The 15,750-nt window shown below is 42.7% G+C and overlaps 1 protein-coding gene across 1 annotated transcript in view; it reads right to left on the reverse strand.

Moving 5' to 3' along the window:
* Positions 1-15,750, reverse strand: part of LOC106589211 (kinesin-like protein KIF19) — an 85,931-nt gene that overhangs the window by 12,286 nt on the left and 57,895 nt on the right. The window contains 7 exon segments of the mRNA XM_045710162.1: positions 3,307-3,505; positions 3,731-3,905; positions 4,116-4,272; positions 4,675-4,797; positions 5,013-5,159; positions 9,164-9,358; positions 12,257-12,382. Of these exon segments, the coding sequence (XP_045566118.1) occupies positions 3,307-3,505; positions 3,731-3,905; positions 4,116-4,272; positions 4,675-4,797; positions 5,013-5,159; positions 9,164-9,358; positions 12,257-12,382 (1,122 nt within the window).

The following is a 15,750-nucleotide window of genomic DNA, read 5'->3' on the forward strand; positions in this document are numbered from 1 at the left end:
GTTTTTCAGGATGAAAACAAATGGGATGGAGCAAAGCACAAGCAAAATCCTAGAGGAAAACCTGCTTCAGTCTGCTTTACACCAGACACTGGGAGGGGAATTCACCTTTCAGCAGGACAATAACCTATAACTCAAAGCCAAATCTACACTGGAGTTGTTTACCAAGAAGACAGTGATTGTTCCTGAGTTTTGACTTAAATCTGATTGAGAATCTGTGGAGAGACTTGAAAATTCCTGTCTAGCCATGATTTCCAACACCTTGATAGAGCTTGAAGAATTTAGAAAAAAATTATATTGCACAATACAGGAGTGCAAAGCTCTTATGAAACTTACCAAAGAAGACTCACAGCTGTAATATTAGTGTAATAATATTATTTTTCATTAATCTTAGAGAAATACATTTTTCTTCTGCTTTGACATTAGAGAGTATTTTGTGTAGATCTTTGACAAAAAAATACAAAGAAATCCAAGGGGGGTGTAGAATTTCTTTAGGAACTGTATCTAATAGAACTGACTTGCCTAGTTAAATAAAGGTAAAAAATATAAAGAAATAAAGGGAACACTTAAACAACACAATGTAACTCCAAGTCAATCACACTTCTGTGAAATCAAACTGTCCACTTAGGAAGCAACACTGATTGACAATACATTTCACATGCTGTTGTGCAAATGGAATAGACAACAGGTGGAAATTATAGGCAATTAGCAAGACACCTCCAATAAAGGAGTGGTTCTGCAGGTGGGGACCACAGACCACTTCTCAGTTCCTATGCTTCCTGGCTGATGTTTTGGTCACTTTTGAATGCTGGCGGTGCTTTCACTCTAGTGGTAGCATGAGACGGAGTCTACAACCCACACAAGTGGCTCAGGTAGTGCAGCTCATCCAGGATGGCACATCAATGCCAGCTGTGGCAAGAAGGTTTGCTGTGTCTGTCAGCGTAGTGTCCAGAGCATGGAGGCGCTACCAGGAGACAGGCCAGTACATCAGGAGATGTGGAGGAGGCCGTAGGAGGGCAACAACCCAGCAGCAGGACCGCTACCTCCGCCTTTGTGCAAGGAGGAGCAGGAGAAGCACTGCCAGAGCCCTGCAAAATGACCTCCAGCAGGCCACAAATGTGCATGTGTCTGCTCAAACGGTCAGAAACAGACTCCATGAGGGTGGTATGAGGGCCCGACGTCCACAGGTGGGGGTTGTTCTTACAGCCCAACACTGTGCAGGACGTTTGGCATTTGCCAGAGAACACCAAGATTGGCAAATTCGCCACTGGCGCCCTGTGCTCTTCACAGATGAAAGCAGGTTCACACTGAGCACATGTGACAGACGTGACAGAGTCTGGAGACGCCGTGGAGAACGTTCTGCTGCCTGCAACATCCTCCAGCATGACCGGTTTGGCGGTGGGTCAGTCATGGTGTGGGGTGGCATTTCTTTGGGGGGGCCGCACAGCCCTCCATGTGCTCGCCAGAGGTAGCCTGACTGCCATTAGGTACCGAGATGAGATCCTCAGACCCCTTGTGAGACCATATGCTGGTGCGGTTGGCCCTGGGTTTCTTCTAATGCAAGACAATGCTAGACCTCATGTGGCTGGAGTGTGTCAGCAGTTCCTGCAAGAGGAAGGCATTGATGCTATGGACTGGCCCGCCCGTTCCCCAGACCTGAATCCAATTGAGCACATCTGGGACATCATGTCTCGCTCCATCCACCAATGCCACGTTGCACCACAGACTGTCCAGGAGTTGGCAGATGCTTTAGTCCAGGTCTGGGAGGAGATCCCTCAGGAGACCATCCGCCACCTCATCAGGAGCATGCCCAGGTGTTGTAGGGAGGTCATACAGGCACGTGGAGGCCACACACCCTACTGAGCCTCATTTTGACTTGTTTTACGGACATTACATCAAAGTTGGATCAGCCTGTAGTGTGGTTTTCCACTTTAATTTGGAGTGTGACTCCAAATCCAGACCTCCATGGGTTGATAAATTGGATTTCCATTGATTATTTTTGTGTGATTTTGTTGTCAGCACATTCAACTATGTAAAGAAAAAAGTATTTAATAAGATTATTTCTTTCATTCAGATCTAGGATGTGTTGTTTAAGTGTTCCCTTTATTTTTTTGAGCAGTATATATATAGAACAAAATGCGTGCGATCTACTAAGCCTGTGTTAACCTCAGACCTTATTTTCAGGTTTTATACATTTGATACATTTCAGGTTTTATACATCGACCAATGAGCCATGCATGGCTAACTAATTTCCTTTTTTTAGGACTACGAGCTCTGTTGTCTAGTTTACAAGGTAGACTCAGCAATATGACATAGATGCAGAAAGTAAACAGCATAGTGGCTACATTTTTGTAACAACTAAGAGCGTTGAAGCTCTACTTCTCTGCTGTTTTGGTCCAGGGGCTACACCATGCTCTAACAGCAATAAGCGAACGCATGCACATGTGCAGATACGGCGTGTGACTGTGTAAGAGTGAAGTCTTGCATCTCGCTCATCTCAATATCTGCGGTGCTGCTCATGGCAACGTCATTTCACTGAGTCTACATTAAAACAGTTTCTATCTCCAGGCCATCAGACTTTTTAATAGTCACCACTAGCCAGACTCCGCCCAGTATCCTGTCCTGAACTTTAGTCACTTATTAGCCAGCTACCACCCGGTACTCAACCCTGCACCTTAGAGACTGCTGCCCTATGTACATAGTCATTGAACACTGGTTACTTTAATCAGGTTTACATACTGTTTTACCCACTTTATATGTATACACTGTATTGTAGTCATGGATCATCCTATATAACTACTGCTGAACACACCTTTTCTATTCATATAATGTTTATACACACCACGATATATCTATTTATATTCTGGACTCTAACTTTGCTCTATATTTCTATATTCCTTTATTTTTAGGATTTGTGTGTAATGTTTTGTATTGTTAGGTATTACTGCACTGTTGGAGCTAGAAACATAAGCATTTCGCTGCACCTGCGATAGCATCTGCAAAATATGTGTACGGTACCAGATTAGATTTGAAGCTGGGTAGCCTAAGCTCGGGTTTCCCAAACTCGGTCCTGTGGCCCCCTTGGGTTCACTTTTAGTTTTTTTGTCCTAGCACTACACAGCTGATTAAAATAACCAACTCATCATCAAACTTTGATTATTTGAACCAGCTGTGTAATGCTAGGGCAAAACCCCCAAATCTGCACTGACAGGGAACCCCTGGACCGAGTTTGGGAAACTCTGGCCTAAGCTGTGTGTGTGATTCTGTAGTTCCCTCTAGAGGTGAGAGCGGGGGACTACAGTAACCTACCTTCTGTTTGCGTATCTTCTTTTGTTCAGCCATGAGAGTGACCAGATTCTCTCTGGCCATGGCTACTTCCTGGGTCTCAGTGCTGTCTGGGGGAGACTCAGGGCAGTCAGAGTCCTTCTCACTCTCCTCCTTACTGAAGCTCTCCTTCCTCCTCTCCGCTCGCCACTTCCTGCGACGACGACTCCGCTCCTGCTCCCAACTACAGGAGGGCACAAACAACAGGGGTTGAGACACACTTATGTTAACTATCACAGTCATTTAACTGCTACAGGTAAAGGCTAGAGGTATAGAGGCAGTGGTATGAGATTATTGTAGGTCACAAATGGTACCCTATTCCCTATATAGAGCCCTATGGGCGCTGGTCATAAGTAGGACACTATATAGGGAATAGATAGCCATTTGGGACGCATACTAAGACACATACTCTGCGATGGTGAGCAGGTGTTTGGAGGTGTCCATCTGGATCTCCATGTTGCTGTTGTCCAGTTCCATCAGGCTCCTCCTGATCTCCATCTGGCTCCTGAAGGCCTCTAGGAGCTGTTCCCTCAGCTGGTCCATCTCTGCCCGGCTCGCCTGTGTGCTGTGGGCCTGCACCTCCGCTACGTTGGTGACAGGGGAGGAGAGAAGTGTTATTGTCTGTTGGAGGCACACACACACACACACACACACACACACACACACACACACACACACACACACACACACACACACACACACACACACACACACACACACACACACACACACACACACACACACACTGTGAGGAGGCGAGGGAACAATTAGAGAGGTCAAGGTAAGGTCATTACCCTGGACATGGCGGATGTCAGCTCGGTCAAGGTTGAGCTGACGTCCAGCCTGATCAGCGATCTTCTTTTTGAGCCGCTGGATCTCGCTGCGCAGATCAGAGATGATGTTGGTGTACTGAGCGATGTGGTAAGACACATTCAGCAAGTTCCTCTTTACCTGGAGAGAGAACTGTGTTATAACAGTGTAATAACTGTGTTATAACTGTGTAATAACATGTTGGTGTACTGATGATTTAGTAGCACACGTTCAGCAAGGAGGAACCTATTGATTAACTATGAAGCCTAATATTGACTGGTTTGGTGCTTTGTTATAACTGTGTTATACAGCAGACCTAAAAGCATCTTTAACTTGCTCTTTGGGGGGGTCTACGCTGGTTTACTATAAATCACTTCGTGATAACTGTGTTTAATTAAAAAGGGCTTTTAAAATTACATTTGATTGGTTGATTGATTGATTTGAAAATTGAAAGATGGGAGAAAGACTTCAGTTGTCCCACACCTCAGTGATGGAGGGAAGGCAGAAAATGTTTGACGTGCATTGTGTTGTGTATTAAGTCACCCGTGTGCGGATACTTTTGGCACGGTCGGCGTAGCTAAGTGTGTTGCGAGACTCCTCGAAGGCCAGGGAGGCGGGGCTAATGTGGGCTATCATCACCGTGCGACTGTTGCCGCCCAACGAATCCTGTAAATCAAACACATAAGAACAGGAAGTGAATGAATGCAAGTGGAATGCAGAATAATCTGAAAGATGAAAAAATACAGCAAAAAGTTGCATTGTACTGTACTTTTTTGTATTGTATTGTTTCATATGGTATCGTATTGTGGTGTAGTGTATTGTAGTCATAAAGCACGTGGCAAGTCAGGTCAGTTTGTCTTAGACAGGTTGCCGTACTGTACCTTAAGCAGGCGCGTCAGCTTGCTGTCCCTGTAGTTAATGTATTTGTTGCCGTGTTTCTCACTCAGGGCGTTGATGCAGTTACCCAGAGCCAGGAGGGAGCGGTTGATGTGGGCCCCTTCTTTTAACCTCTGACCTCTGTTTTGTGTCTGGGAGAGAGAGAGGGAAGCAGGTTTAATCTCTGACCTCTGTTCTGTGTCTGGGAGAGAGAGAGGGAGCAGGTTTAATCTCTGACCTCATGTTCCAGAGGATACATTTTGCTGATCAAATTGACTGATCTACAAATAATAAAAAGAGTGGTTATTTCGGGTGCAAGGTGATTTGTACGTAAATCAGTCAGTCTGTTTGCACTGCAGTCATTGACGGCAGTGTAGTCGATCTTGAACATGCGGCCATTGTCTCTGAGTTCCAGGCCAAGACAGATACTGTCACAGTTAACCAGCAGAGGGCGGTCTAACCTTATTTTTCTCTCCTCTGCCTGCTGTGACATTGGAAGTCTCCAGTATAATTTTTTTTAACGTTTTATAACCGCTTATGAGTTACTATGGACACTGTCAGTGTCATAACACAGTATAAGTGTATTATAATGCATTATAAAGGACGTTATTATACACACTACCATTCAAAAGTTTGGGGTCACTTAGAAATGTCCTTGTTTTTGAAAGAAAAGCAAATTTTTTGGCCATTAAAAATAACATAAAATTTATCACAAATACAGTGTAGACATTGATAATGTTGTAAATGACTATTGTAGCTGGAAACGGCAGATTTTTTATGGAATATCTATATAGGCGTACAGAGGCCCATTATCAGCAACCATCAATCCTGTGTTTCAATGGCACGTTGTGTTAGCTAATCCAAGTTTATCATTTTAAAAGGCTAATTGATCATTAGAAAACCCTTTTGCAATTATGTTAGCACAGCTGAAAACTGTTGTTCTGATTAAAGAAGCAATAAAACTGGCCTTCTTTAGACTAGTTGAGTATCTGGAGCATCAGCATTTGTGGGTTCGATTACTGGTCAAAACTGTCCAGAAACAAAGAACTTGAGAAACAGAAGCCTCACAAGTCCTCAACCTGCAGCTTCATTAAATAGTACTCGCAAAACACCAGTCTCAACGTTAACAGTGAAGAGGCGACTCCGGGATGCTGGCCTTCTAGGCAGAGTTGCAAAGAAAAATACATATCTCAGACTGGCCAATAAAAAGAAAAGATTAAGACGGGCAAATTAACACAGACACTGGACAGAGGAACTCTGCCTAGAAGGCCAGCATCCTGGAGTCGCCTCTTCACTGTTGACGTTGAGACTGTTGTTATGCGGGTACTATTTAATGAAGCTGCCAGTTGAGGACTTGTGAGGCGTCTGTTTCTCAAACTAGACACTCTAATGTACTTGTCATCTTGCTCAGTTGTGCACCAGGGCCTCCCACTCCTCTTTCTATTCTGGTTAGAGACAGTTTGCGCTGTTCTGTGAAGGGAGTAGTACACAGCGTTGTACGAGACCTTCAGTTTCTTTGCAATTTCTTGCATGGAATAGCCTTCATTTCTCAGAACAAAAATTGACTGACTAGTTTCAGAAGAAAGTTATTTGTTTCTGGCCATTTTGAACCTGTAATCGAACCCACAAATGCTGATGCTCCAGATACTCAACTAGTCTAAAGAAGGCCAGTTTAATTGCTTCTTTAATCAGAACAACAATTTTCAGCTGTGCTAACGTAATTGCAAAAGGGTTTTCTAATGATCAATTAGACTTTTATAATGATAAACTTGGATTAGCTAACACAACGTGCCATTGGAACACAGGAGTGATGGTTGCTGATAATGGGCCTCTGTACGCCTATGCAGATATTTCATAAAAAATCTGCCGTTTCCAGCTACAATAGTCATTTACAACATTAAAAATGTCTACACTGTATTTCTGATCAATTTGATGTTTTTTTAATGGACAAAAAAAAAGCTTTTCTTTCAAAAACAAGGACATTTCTAAGTGACCCCAAACTTTTGAACGGTAGTGTATGTGCTTTATAGAAAGTGTTACCAGTCTTTCTACTTATAGGCAACTGCCAAAATAAAGAACACTTGAGTAAATGAGGGATACAAAGTATATTGAAAGCAGGTGTTTCCAGACAGTTGTTGTTCCTGAGTTAATTAAGCAATTAACATCCCATCATGCTTAAGGTCATGTATCACAATGCCCTGTTGCCCATTATTTTGGCTACCATGGCTAGAAGACGAGATCTCAGTGACTTTGAAAGAGGTGTCTCAAAAGAGCATAGGGGGTTTAAAGTGTGTGTGTGTGTGTCCCCTGATCACAACCCAATTAAACACTTGTTGGAGATTCTTGAGTGGTGCATGAGACCGTGTTTTTCACCACCATCAATAAAACACCAAATGATGGAATTTCTTGTTGGTAGAATGGTGTTGCATCCCTCCAATAGAGTTCCAGACACTTGTATAATCTATGCCAAGTCACATTGAATCTAATCTGGTGGCTCGTGGTGGCCTAATGCCCTATTAAAACACTTTATGTTGGTGTTTCCTTTATTTTTGTCATTATCAGTACATTTTTACTCTCTAACTCAAGAGAAAACATCCCTTCAAAAGAGGTAGTGGAACCCCCTATATTCTCCTACAGTATATCTAAAAAGACTGGTGGCCTTTAGGCTATGGTATACATCCATAGAAGAGCCTAGCTGGTTAACCTTTCTAAAGGTTTCCATGGTAAGTAAGTGTTCTCTCCGTTCAGGTATGATTGCATGTTTTTCTCATCGGTATAGTACACTACTTTTGATCAGAGCCCTACGGGCCCTGGTCAAAGGTAATGCACACAATACAGGGAATAGGGTGCCATTTGGGACACATGTGTATAGGAGACCTGGCTGGTTTAATATGGATGCTAATCAAACAACATTCATCATGAATGACATGTCAATGTCTGTGTTGGTTAAGCGCTTTGCCTTAATCAGAATGTCTACAGGAAGCTGCAGCAACTAATTGGAGAAGCAAACGGCTAATATGAAGCCTTCAGTGTTCATGGGAAAAATTAAAAGCATAACAAATGTGAAAATGCCGGCTATCGTTTGAAAACTTTAGTACATGCCCTATGTTCCTCCAGGAACGAAGAGGATTACGAAAGTAAGTAAATGTGAAAAAGGTTTATAGTTAATACATTTGTGTCATATACCGTGTCAAACGTTCCCAACTAGTTCACAGAAGATAATCTGCGTCCCAAATGGCATCCTATTTCCTATATAGTGCACTACTGTTTGACCAGGGCCCATAGGTCAAAAGTAGTGCACTATAGGGAATAGGGTTAGGGTGCCATTTGGGATGCAGACATTCTGTTGGCAGTATTGGTGTGACTCCAATTCCAATCTGTTCAACAAAAGTAACTAGCACCATAAAACTGTGCTATAAAAGTCATGGTAAAGTCACAGCACCATATCAACTATACCAGCCATTTTGTAATCATTTATAACCCTGACATAAGGAAGAAGTTGATAGACGGTAAGAATTACATAAGCGGTGCCAACTATAGGGACATTAACCCCTTCTTTCCCTCACTGGTGGGCAAATCATGGTCTAGAATGTAAATGTATGGTGCTTTACACTGTGAAGGGCCTTTATTAAAGTGTCCTATAAATTTCAGGGCTGCATACAAATGGCCCCCTATTCCCTACATAGTGCACTACTTTTTGATCATGGCCCTATGGGTGTTAGAGCAAATATAGGGATCAGAGAGCCATTTGGGACGCAGACTTGAGGTTTATAGGTTCTCCAGTTCGCTCTAGGAGAGATTAATAGAGGGAAGGGGGTTGATAAAGTGACAAAAACAGTGTTCCTATGTACTGTCGTAAAACATGGCTGTCAAACGACCCAGAGGAGACAAACAGAAAGAGAGGACCAACTCAACCCACCCCCTCCCTCCCACAAGTAACAGACCATAACAAGAGGTGAAAAAAGGACACAGAAACAGGCATGTTTGCAGACAAATGCACGCACGCACACACACACACACACGCACGCACGCACGCACGCACGCACGCACACACACACACACACACACACACACACACACACACACACACACACACACACACACACACACACACACACACACACACACACACACACACGCACACACACTTTTGTACCTGTGAGGCTCGTTCGGAGCCAGCAAGGTCGATCATGAAGAGGCGTGCGAAGCGGACCTCCTGTAGAAGGTCTCGACAGCGGCTCGTCTGCCTGACAGCCACCTGCAACACGGCATGGGACCGGGACGATGTCTGGTTGGCTGCCGTGGGCTCTTGGGTACGCTGCTTATTACCCTTCATCAGCAGCTCCATGATCTGGAAGGAACACAGTCATTAAACTTTATGTAGCTCTATGTAGATCTAATGTCATTTTTATGACGTGCTCGTAGATGTGTTATGTACACTGAAAAAAAATGCTGGGTTAAAAACAACTCAGCGCTGGGTAAATAATGGACAGAACACACGTTGGGTTATTTTGACACAGCCAGTAGAGTCAACTATATGGTTGTTTTCTTTGATCCCTGGAGGCGTGGCTTAGTAGTGGCGTGGCTTTCAGATAGTTATTGTTTGCCACCCTTAAGAGTAAATGTCATTCCGGTTAATCTGTTCTGTTGTATTGTCATCACATGTTAAGGTTGAGCACTGAATTTTGTGTAGTTTTCGTCACTTTTGTAGTGTTAATGAGGCTTACATTAGTAGTTCCTCAACTCCCAATGTTGGGATAGTTACCACTTTGGCATAATATTTAAATAATAATATTACAAAATGTATATAAAAAGATGTAATGTGCAAAAACATTTATTTGCATTGTTCAAACTTAACATGACGAACTGGATTGACATTTACTCTCACGGGTGTCCAAAAATAACTATTGGAAAGCCATGCTCCAACTAGACAACACCTTCTGAAAATAACCTATGGATTACATTAAAAAAGATCCAGCTGCTGGGTCGACCCAGCATAAAAGTGAATAAAAACCCAAATGATGGGTAAATAAACCCATGTTTGGTTAATCTGGTCATTTTTAGGAGGCTTTCAGATAGTATTTTTTATATATTTTTTGGTACTTTTACCCCTTTTTCTCCCCAATTTCGTGATATCCAACTGGTAGTTACGGTCTTGTCCCATCGCTGCAACGTCCCTATGGACTCGGGAAAAGGCGAAGGTCGAGAGCCATGCGTCCTCCAAAACACAACCCTGCCAAGCTGCACTGCTTCTTGACACACTGCTCGCGTAACCTGGAAGCCAGCCGCACCAATGGGTCGGAGGAAACACTGTCCAGCTGGCGAGCGACGTCAGCTTGCCGGCGCCCGGGCCGCCACCAGGAGTCGCTAGAGCTCAATGGGACAAGGAAATCCCGTCCGGCCAAACCCTCCCCTAACCTGGACGATGCTGGGTCTCCAGGTCACGGCCGGCTGTGACACAGTGATGCAGTGCCTTAGACCGGCTGTGACACAGTGATGCAGTGCCTTAGACTGCTGCGCCACTCGGGAGGCCTCAGATGGTTATTTTTGGCCATCCGTGAGAGTAAATGTCATTCCTGTTTGTAAGTTTGTTCACTGCAAATTTTTATTTTCCTTCAATACTGTTGCACATTACATATTTTAACAAACATTTAATAACAGTATTATTTAAATATTATAACAAAGTGACATAGGCTCTAGTCGAAAGAAACTCATACTCTTGTGTAGGCATCATAAAAGCTACAAGTGTCAGTGCTCAACCTTAACATGTGATGATAATACAACAGAAAATGAACCGGAATGACAGTTACACTATATATACAAAAGTATGTGGACATCCCTCTAAATTAGTGGATTCAGCTATTTCAGCTACACTTGTTGCTGACAGGTGTATAAAATCGAGCACACAGCCATGCAGTCTCCATAGACAAACATTGGCAGTAGAATGGCATTATTGAAGAGCTCAGTAACTTTCACTGTGGCACCTTCCAACAAGTCAGTTCATAAAATTTCTGCCCTGCTAGAGCTGCCCCGGTCAACTGTAAGTGCTGTTATTGTGAAATGGAAACGTCTAGGAGAAACAACATCTCAGCTGCGAAGTGGTAGGCCACACAAGCTCACAGAACGGTATTGCCAAGTGCTGAAGCCCGTAGCGTGTAAATATTGTCTGTCCTCGGTTGCAACACTCACCACCAAGTTCCAAACTGCTTCTGGAAAAAACATCAGCACAAGAACTGTTCGTCTGGAGCTTCATGAAATGGGTTTCCATGGCTGAGCAGCCGAACACAAGCCTAAGATCACCATGCGCAATGCCAAGCCTTGACTGGAGTGGTGTAAAGCTCACCGCCATTGGACTCTGGAGCAGTGGAAAAGCATTCTCTGGAGTGATGAATCATGCTTCACCATCTGGCAGTCCAACGGATGGGGGGTTTCATGGTTTGGGTTAGACCCCTTAGTTCCAGTGAAGGGAAATCTTAACACTACAGCATACAATGACATCTAGATGATTCTGTGCTTCTAACTTTGTGGCAACAGTTTGGGGAAGGCCCTTTCCTGTATCAGCATGACAATGCACCCGTGCACAAAGTGAGGTCCATACAGAAATGGTTTGTCGAGATCAGTGTGAAAGAACTTGACTGGCCTGCACAGCCGTGACCTCAACCCTATTGTACACCTTTGGGAGGAATTGGAACACCAACTGCGCCCCAGACCTAATCGCCCAACATCAGCGCCCAACTTCACTAATGTTCTTGTGGCTGAATGGAAGCAAGTCCCAAGCAGCAATGTTCCAACATCTTGTGGAAAGACTTACCAGAACAGTGGAGGCTGTTATAGCAGCAAAATGGGACCAACTCCATATTAATGAATGAGATGTTCGACGAGTATGTGTTCGCATACTTTTGGTCATGTAGTGTACTCTCACAGGTGGCCAAAAATAACTATTTGAAAGCCACACCCCTACTAAGCCATGCCCCTAGTCTTTTGATCTGACCCGGTGGGTCATAGCTCAATAACCCAACAATCCAACTAAGTGACCCAACTTGCTGGGTCAAAATGACCCAACATGTGTTCTGTCCAATATTTACCCAAATTGAGTTGTTTTGTAACCCAGCATTTTTTCGAGTGTAGGCTTCATAATATACAATATACTGATTTAGAATAATGTATGGATTGTGTATGTATTTTATGTACTGTATAGTGTGTGATCTTGTAAAGCATGGAGTAAGTGTTCCTAGGTGTGACCAGTCACCTCTCGGGCATTGATAGTGGAGACCTCTGTGATGCCAGCCACCTGGATCTCTCCTTTAGAGTCCTCTCTCAGGTCCAGGAACCCAGAAGACGGGTTGAGAAGGTCCCGGATCATCTCGTTGTAGATCTGGGAACATAACACAGGGAATGGTCAGGAGAGTCAGGAGGTTTCTCCTCAGCTTCCAAATCACATCTCAAAAGCTCAACATTTAAGGAATTGTTAGATCCAAGGAATTCTTATATCCAAGGAATTGTTATAGTGACAGTTGGGAGAAACATTAGTTAAGTTTCCATTGGAGAGTTTTCTTTTGGAGTTGTTGACACAATGGTTTTGGGACATGTACATGGAAAATACCTCTCGCAATGTGGACACACTTGAAAGGTCTAAAACTAGTACTGTACATACAAACTCTTTTGTTGTTTTACTAACTCCTAATTTAGCTAGCCCAACTTGTTCTGTGACAGTCTGTCGTCAGCAGCTCAAGTTGCTTTCATACAGGCTGATCATTGTGTGTTGACTATGATTTCACGTGGAGAGCTCTTATCCCTACATCAACAAAGTGACAACCAGGAATAGAGAGAGAAAGAGCGAGAGAGAGAGAGACACACACACAGAGAGACACAGAGAGACACAGAGAGAGAGAGACCACTGGGAGACAGACAGATGGGGATAGGCTGGGACGTGTGGCGGCTGGGGAGGGTAGATCATAGTGTGCCAGTAAAGAAAACAAAAAACTACAGTCCTGCAGAGTAGGCTATCCTTGTTCATTACCAACCCCAGAACCACAGGACCACTCTAAACTCACTCAAGGGGGAAATAATGATTGAGACAGACAGGAGAGTGTTTATCCAGTTATTCTTACCATCTAAACACTTTCATTTCAGGTGAAAGGGAAAAACACATCTCCTCTCATTAGGGTAGTAACATACTGTATGAACAGAGGGTAAAAACATAGGAACTTCTCATAGAATAGAAGCTGAACTAAGTGCATGGGTGTTAAAAGACTACGTACGCGTATGCATGTGCAGTTGTGTGCATACTTGTATTTAGTTGATGTCTGTGTAATAACAGGTGAAACAGGAGGCTGATTTGAAAGAGCAAGGGAGCAGAGAGAGCAGATGCGAGTATGGTTTTAGCAGGGCCATAAAACAACACTGAACCTTTCTGTGTAGTGATAGGAGGGCTGAGAGAGGGCAGCAGCAGATCAGCAGGTTGCTCCCTAGAGGCCAACAAGACAAACACTCACTATGTCACAGTACAGCCATCACAGAGCTGGACAGGACTACAGTATGAAACGTATGCTATGGGCATCCAGTGTTACCTTCAACTTTCTTAACCATGTGTTGCTACTCTCTACCCATTTATTGCAGAATATTTTGTAAAAGAATAGCTTGTAGAATAGCTTGTAGTAGAAGTACAAATAGGCGAGTGTCAAACTTCAAACCAATGGCATCGTGCCCTTTTTATGTCTTCAAGGCTCATTTCTTCCAATCACAAGGACTGTCGCTGATTCTACTCTAGAAATATTTTTCTGATGTATGTCTTTGGCTGATTAAGCATTCTTTCCATTTTTGTTATTTTAATAAAAAGCTGTCTATCATCTGTCACTTTCTTTCTCTTTCTGCCTAGACGAAGACAGGAGGAACAACTGAATCTCTGCGTGCGTCACTGTTTGCTTAGAAGGAAGCCATATTTATGAGAAGGTTGCTACATCACTCCTTGTCAAGGCTTCTTTTCATTATGGTGATTGATCCTGGAAAGAAATTGGGAATTAATTGTACCTAAGAAGCACAATGGTAAACTATGCCTGCAGACAAAAGGAACCCCTTTCAAATACTGACAAAGTAGTCAATAAGTATTCAACCCCTTTGTTATGGCAAACCTAAATAAGTTTAGGAGTACAATGTGCCTAACAAGTCACATAATAAGTTGCATGGACTCACTCGGTGCCCTAACAAAAGATATTATCCACATAATAACTCACATTTCCGTTTGTTGCAGGATTACTTTCCTGCTGTAGGAAACTGGCTCAATTTAAGAACCTACACCTGTACCTCATCTTTGTACCCCACATGTACAATTATCTGTAAGGTCCCTCAGTCGAGCAGTGAAATTCAAACACAGATTCAACCACAAAGACCAGGGAGGTTTCCATTACCTCGCAAAGAAGGGCACTTATTGGTAGATGGGTAAAACATGTAAACATTGAATATCCCATTGAGCATGATGAACTTATTAATTACAATTTGGATGGTGTATCAATATACCCAGTTACTACAAAGATACAGGCATCCTTCCTAACTCAGTTGCCGAAGAGGAAGGAAATCGTGCAGGGATTTCCCCATGAGGTCAATGGTGACTTTAAAACAGTTACAGAGTTTAATGACTGTGATATGAGACAACTGAGGATGGGTCAACAACATTGTAGCTACTCCACAATATTAACCTAATTGACAGAGTGAAAAGAAGGAAGCCTGTACTGAATAAAAAATATTACTAAACATGCATCCTGTTTGCAACAAGGCACTAAAGTAATACAGCAACAACAACAAAAAATGTTGGGGCAAATCCAATACAACACATTACTGAGTACCACTCTCCATATTTTCAAGCATAGTGGTGGCTGGATCATGTTATGGATATGCTTGTAATCGTTAAGGACTGGGGCGTTTTTCAGGATAAAAAAAAACAGAAGTCTGCTTTCCACCAGACACTGGGAGGTTAATTCACCTTTTAGAAGGACAATTACCTAAAATACAAGGTCAAATATACACTAGAGTTGCTTACCAAGAAGACATTGAATGTTCGAGTTACAGTTTTGACTTAAATCTACTTGAAAATCTATGGCAAGACCAGAAAATGGTTGTCTAGCAATGATCAACAGAGCTTGAAGAATTTTGAAAAGAATAATGGGCAAATTTTGCACAATCCAGGTGTGGAAAGCTCTTAGAGACTTAACCAGTAAGACTCACAGCTGTAATCACTGCCAAAGGTGCTTCTACAAAGTATTGACTCAGGGGTGTGATTACGTATGTAAATTAGATATTTCTGTATTTCATTTTCAATACAGTTGCAAAAATATCTAAGAACATGTTTTCTCTTTGTCATTATGGGGTATTGTGTGTAGATGGGTGAGATTTAAAAAAATGTAATACATGTTTTATATTCAGGCTGTAACACAACAAAATGTGGAATAAGTCTGAATACTTTCTGAAGGCACTGTATGTAATCAAGATACATTAGTGGTTTATTTTTCATATTTTGTCTTCCAAATGTCAAATGACATTACATAGTATTTTGTGTAGATTGTTGACAAAAAATGACAATTACATCTCTTTTAATCCCACCTTGTAACACAAAAAAAATTGGAAAAAGTCAAGGGGTGTGAATACTTTCTGAAGGCAATGTATCTACACGAGTATCAACCTGAACTGTTGAATAAACATAAATGCAGCTGTTGTTGTAAGTTAGTATACAATAAGGTCTACTAGTAT

Source organism: Salmo salar, chromosome ssa28 (genome assembly GCF_905237065.1).
Source record: "Salmo salar chromosome ssa28, Ssal_v3.1, whole genome shotgun sequence".
NCBI lineage: Eukaryota > Metazoa > Chordata > Actinopteri > Salmoniformes > Salmonidae > Salmo > Salmo salar.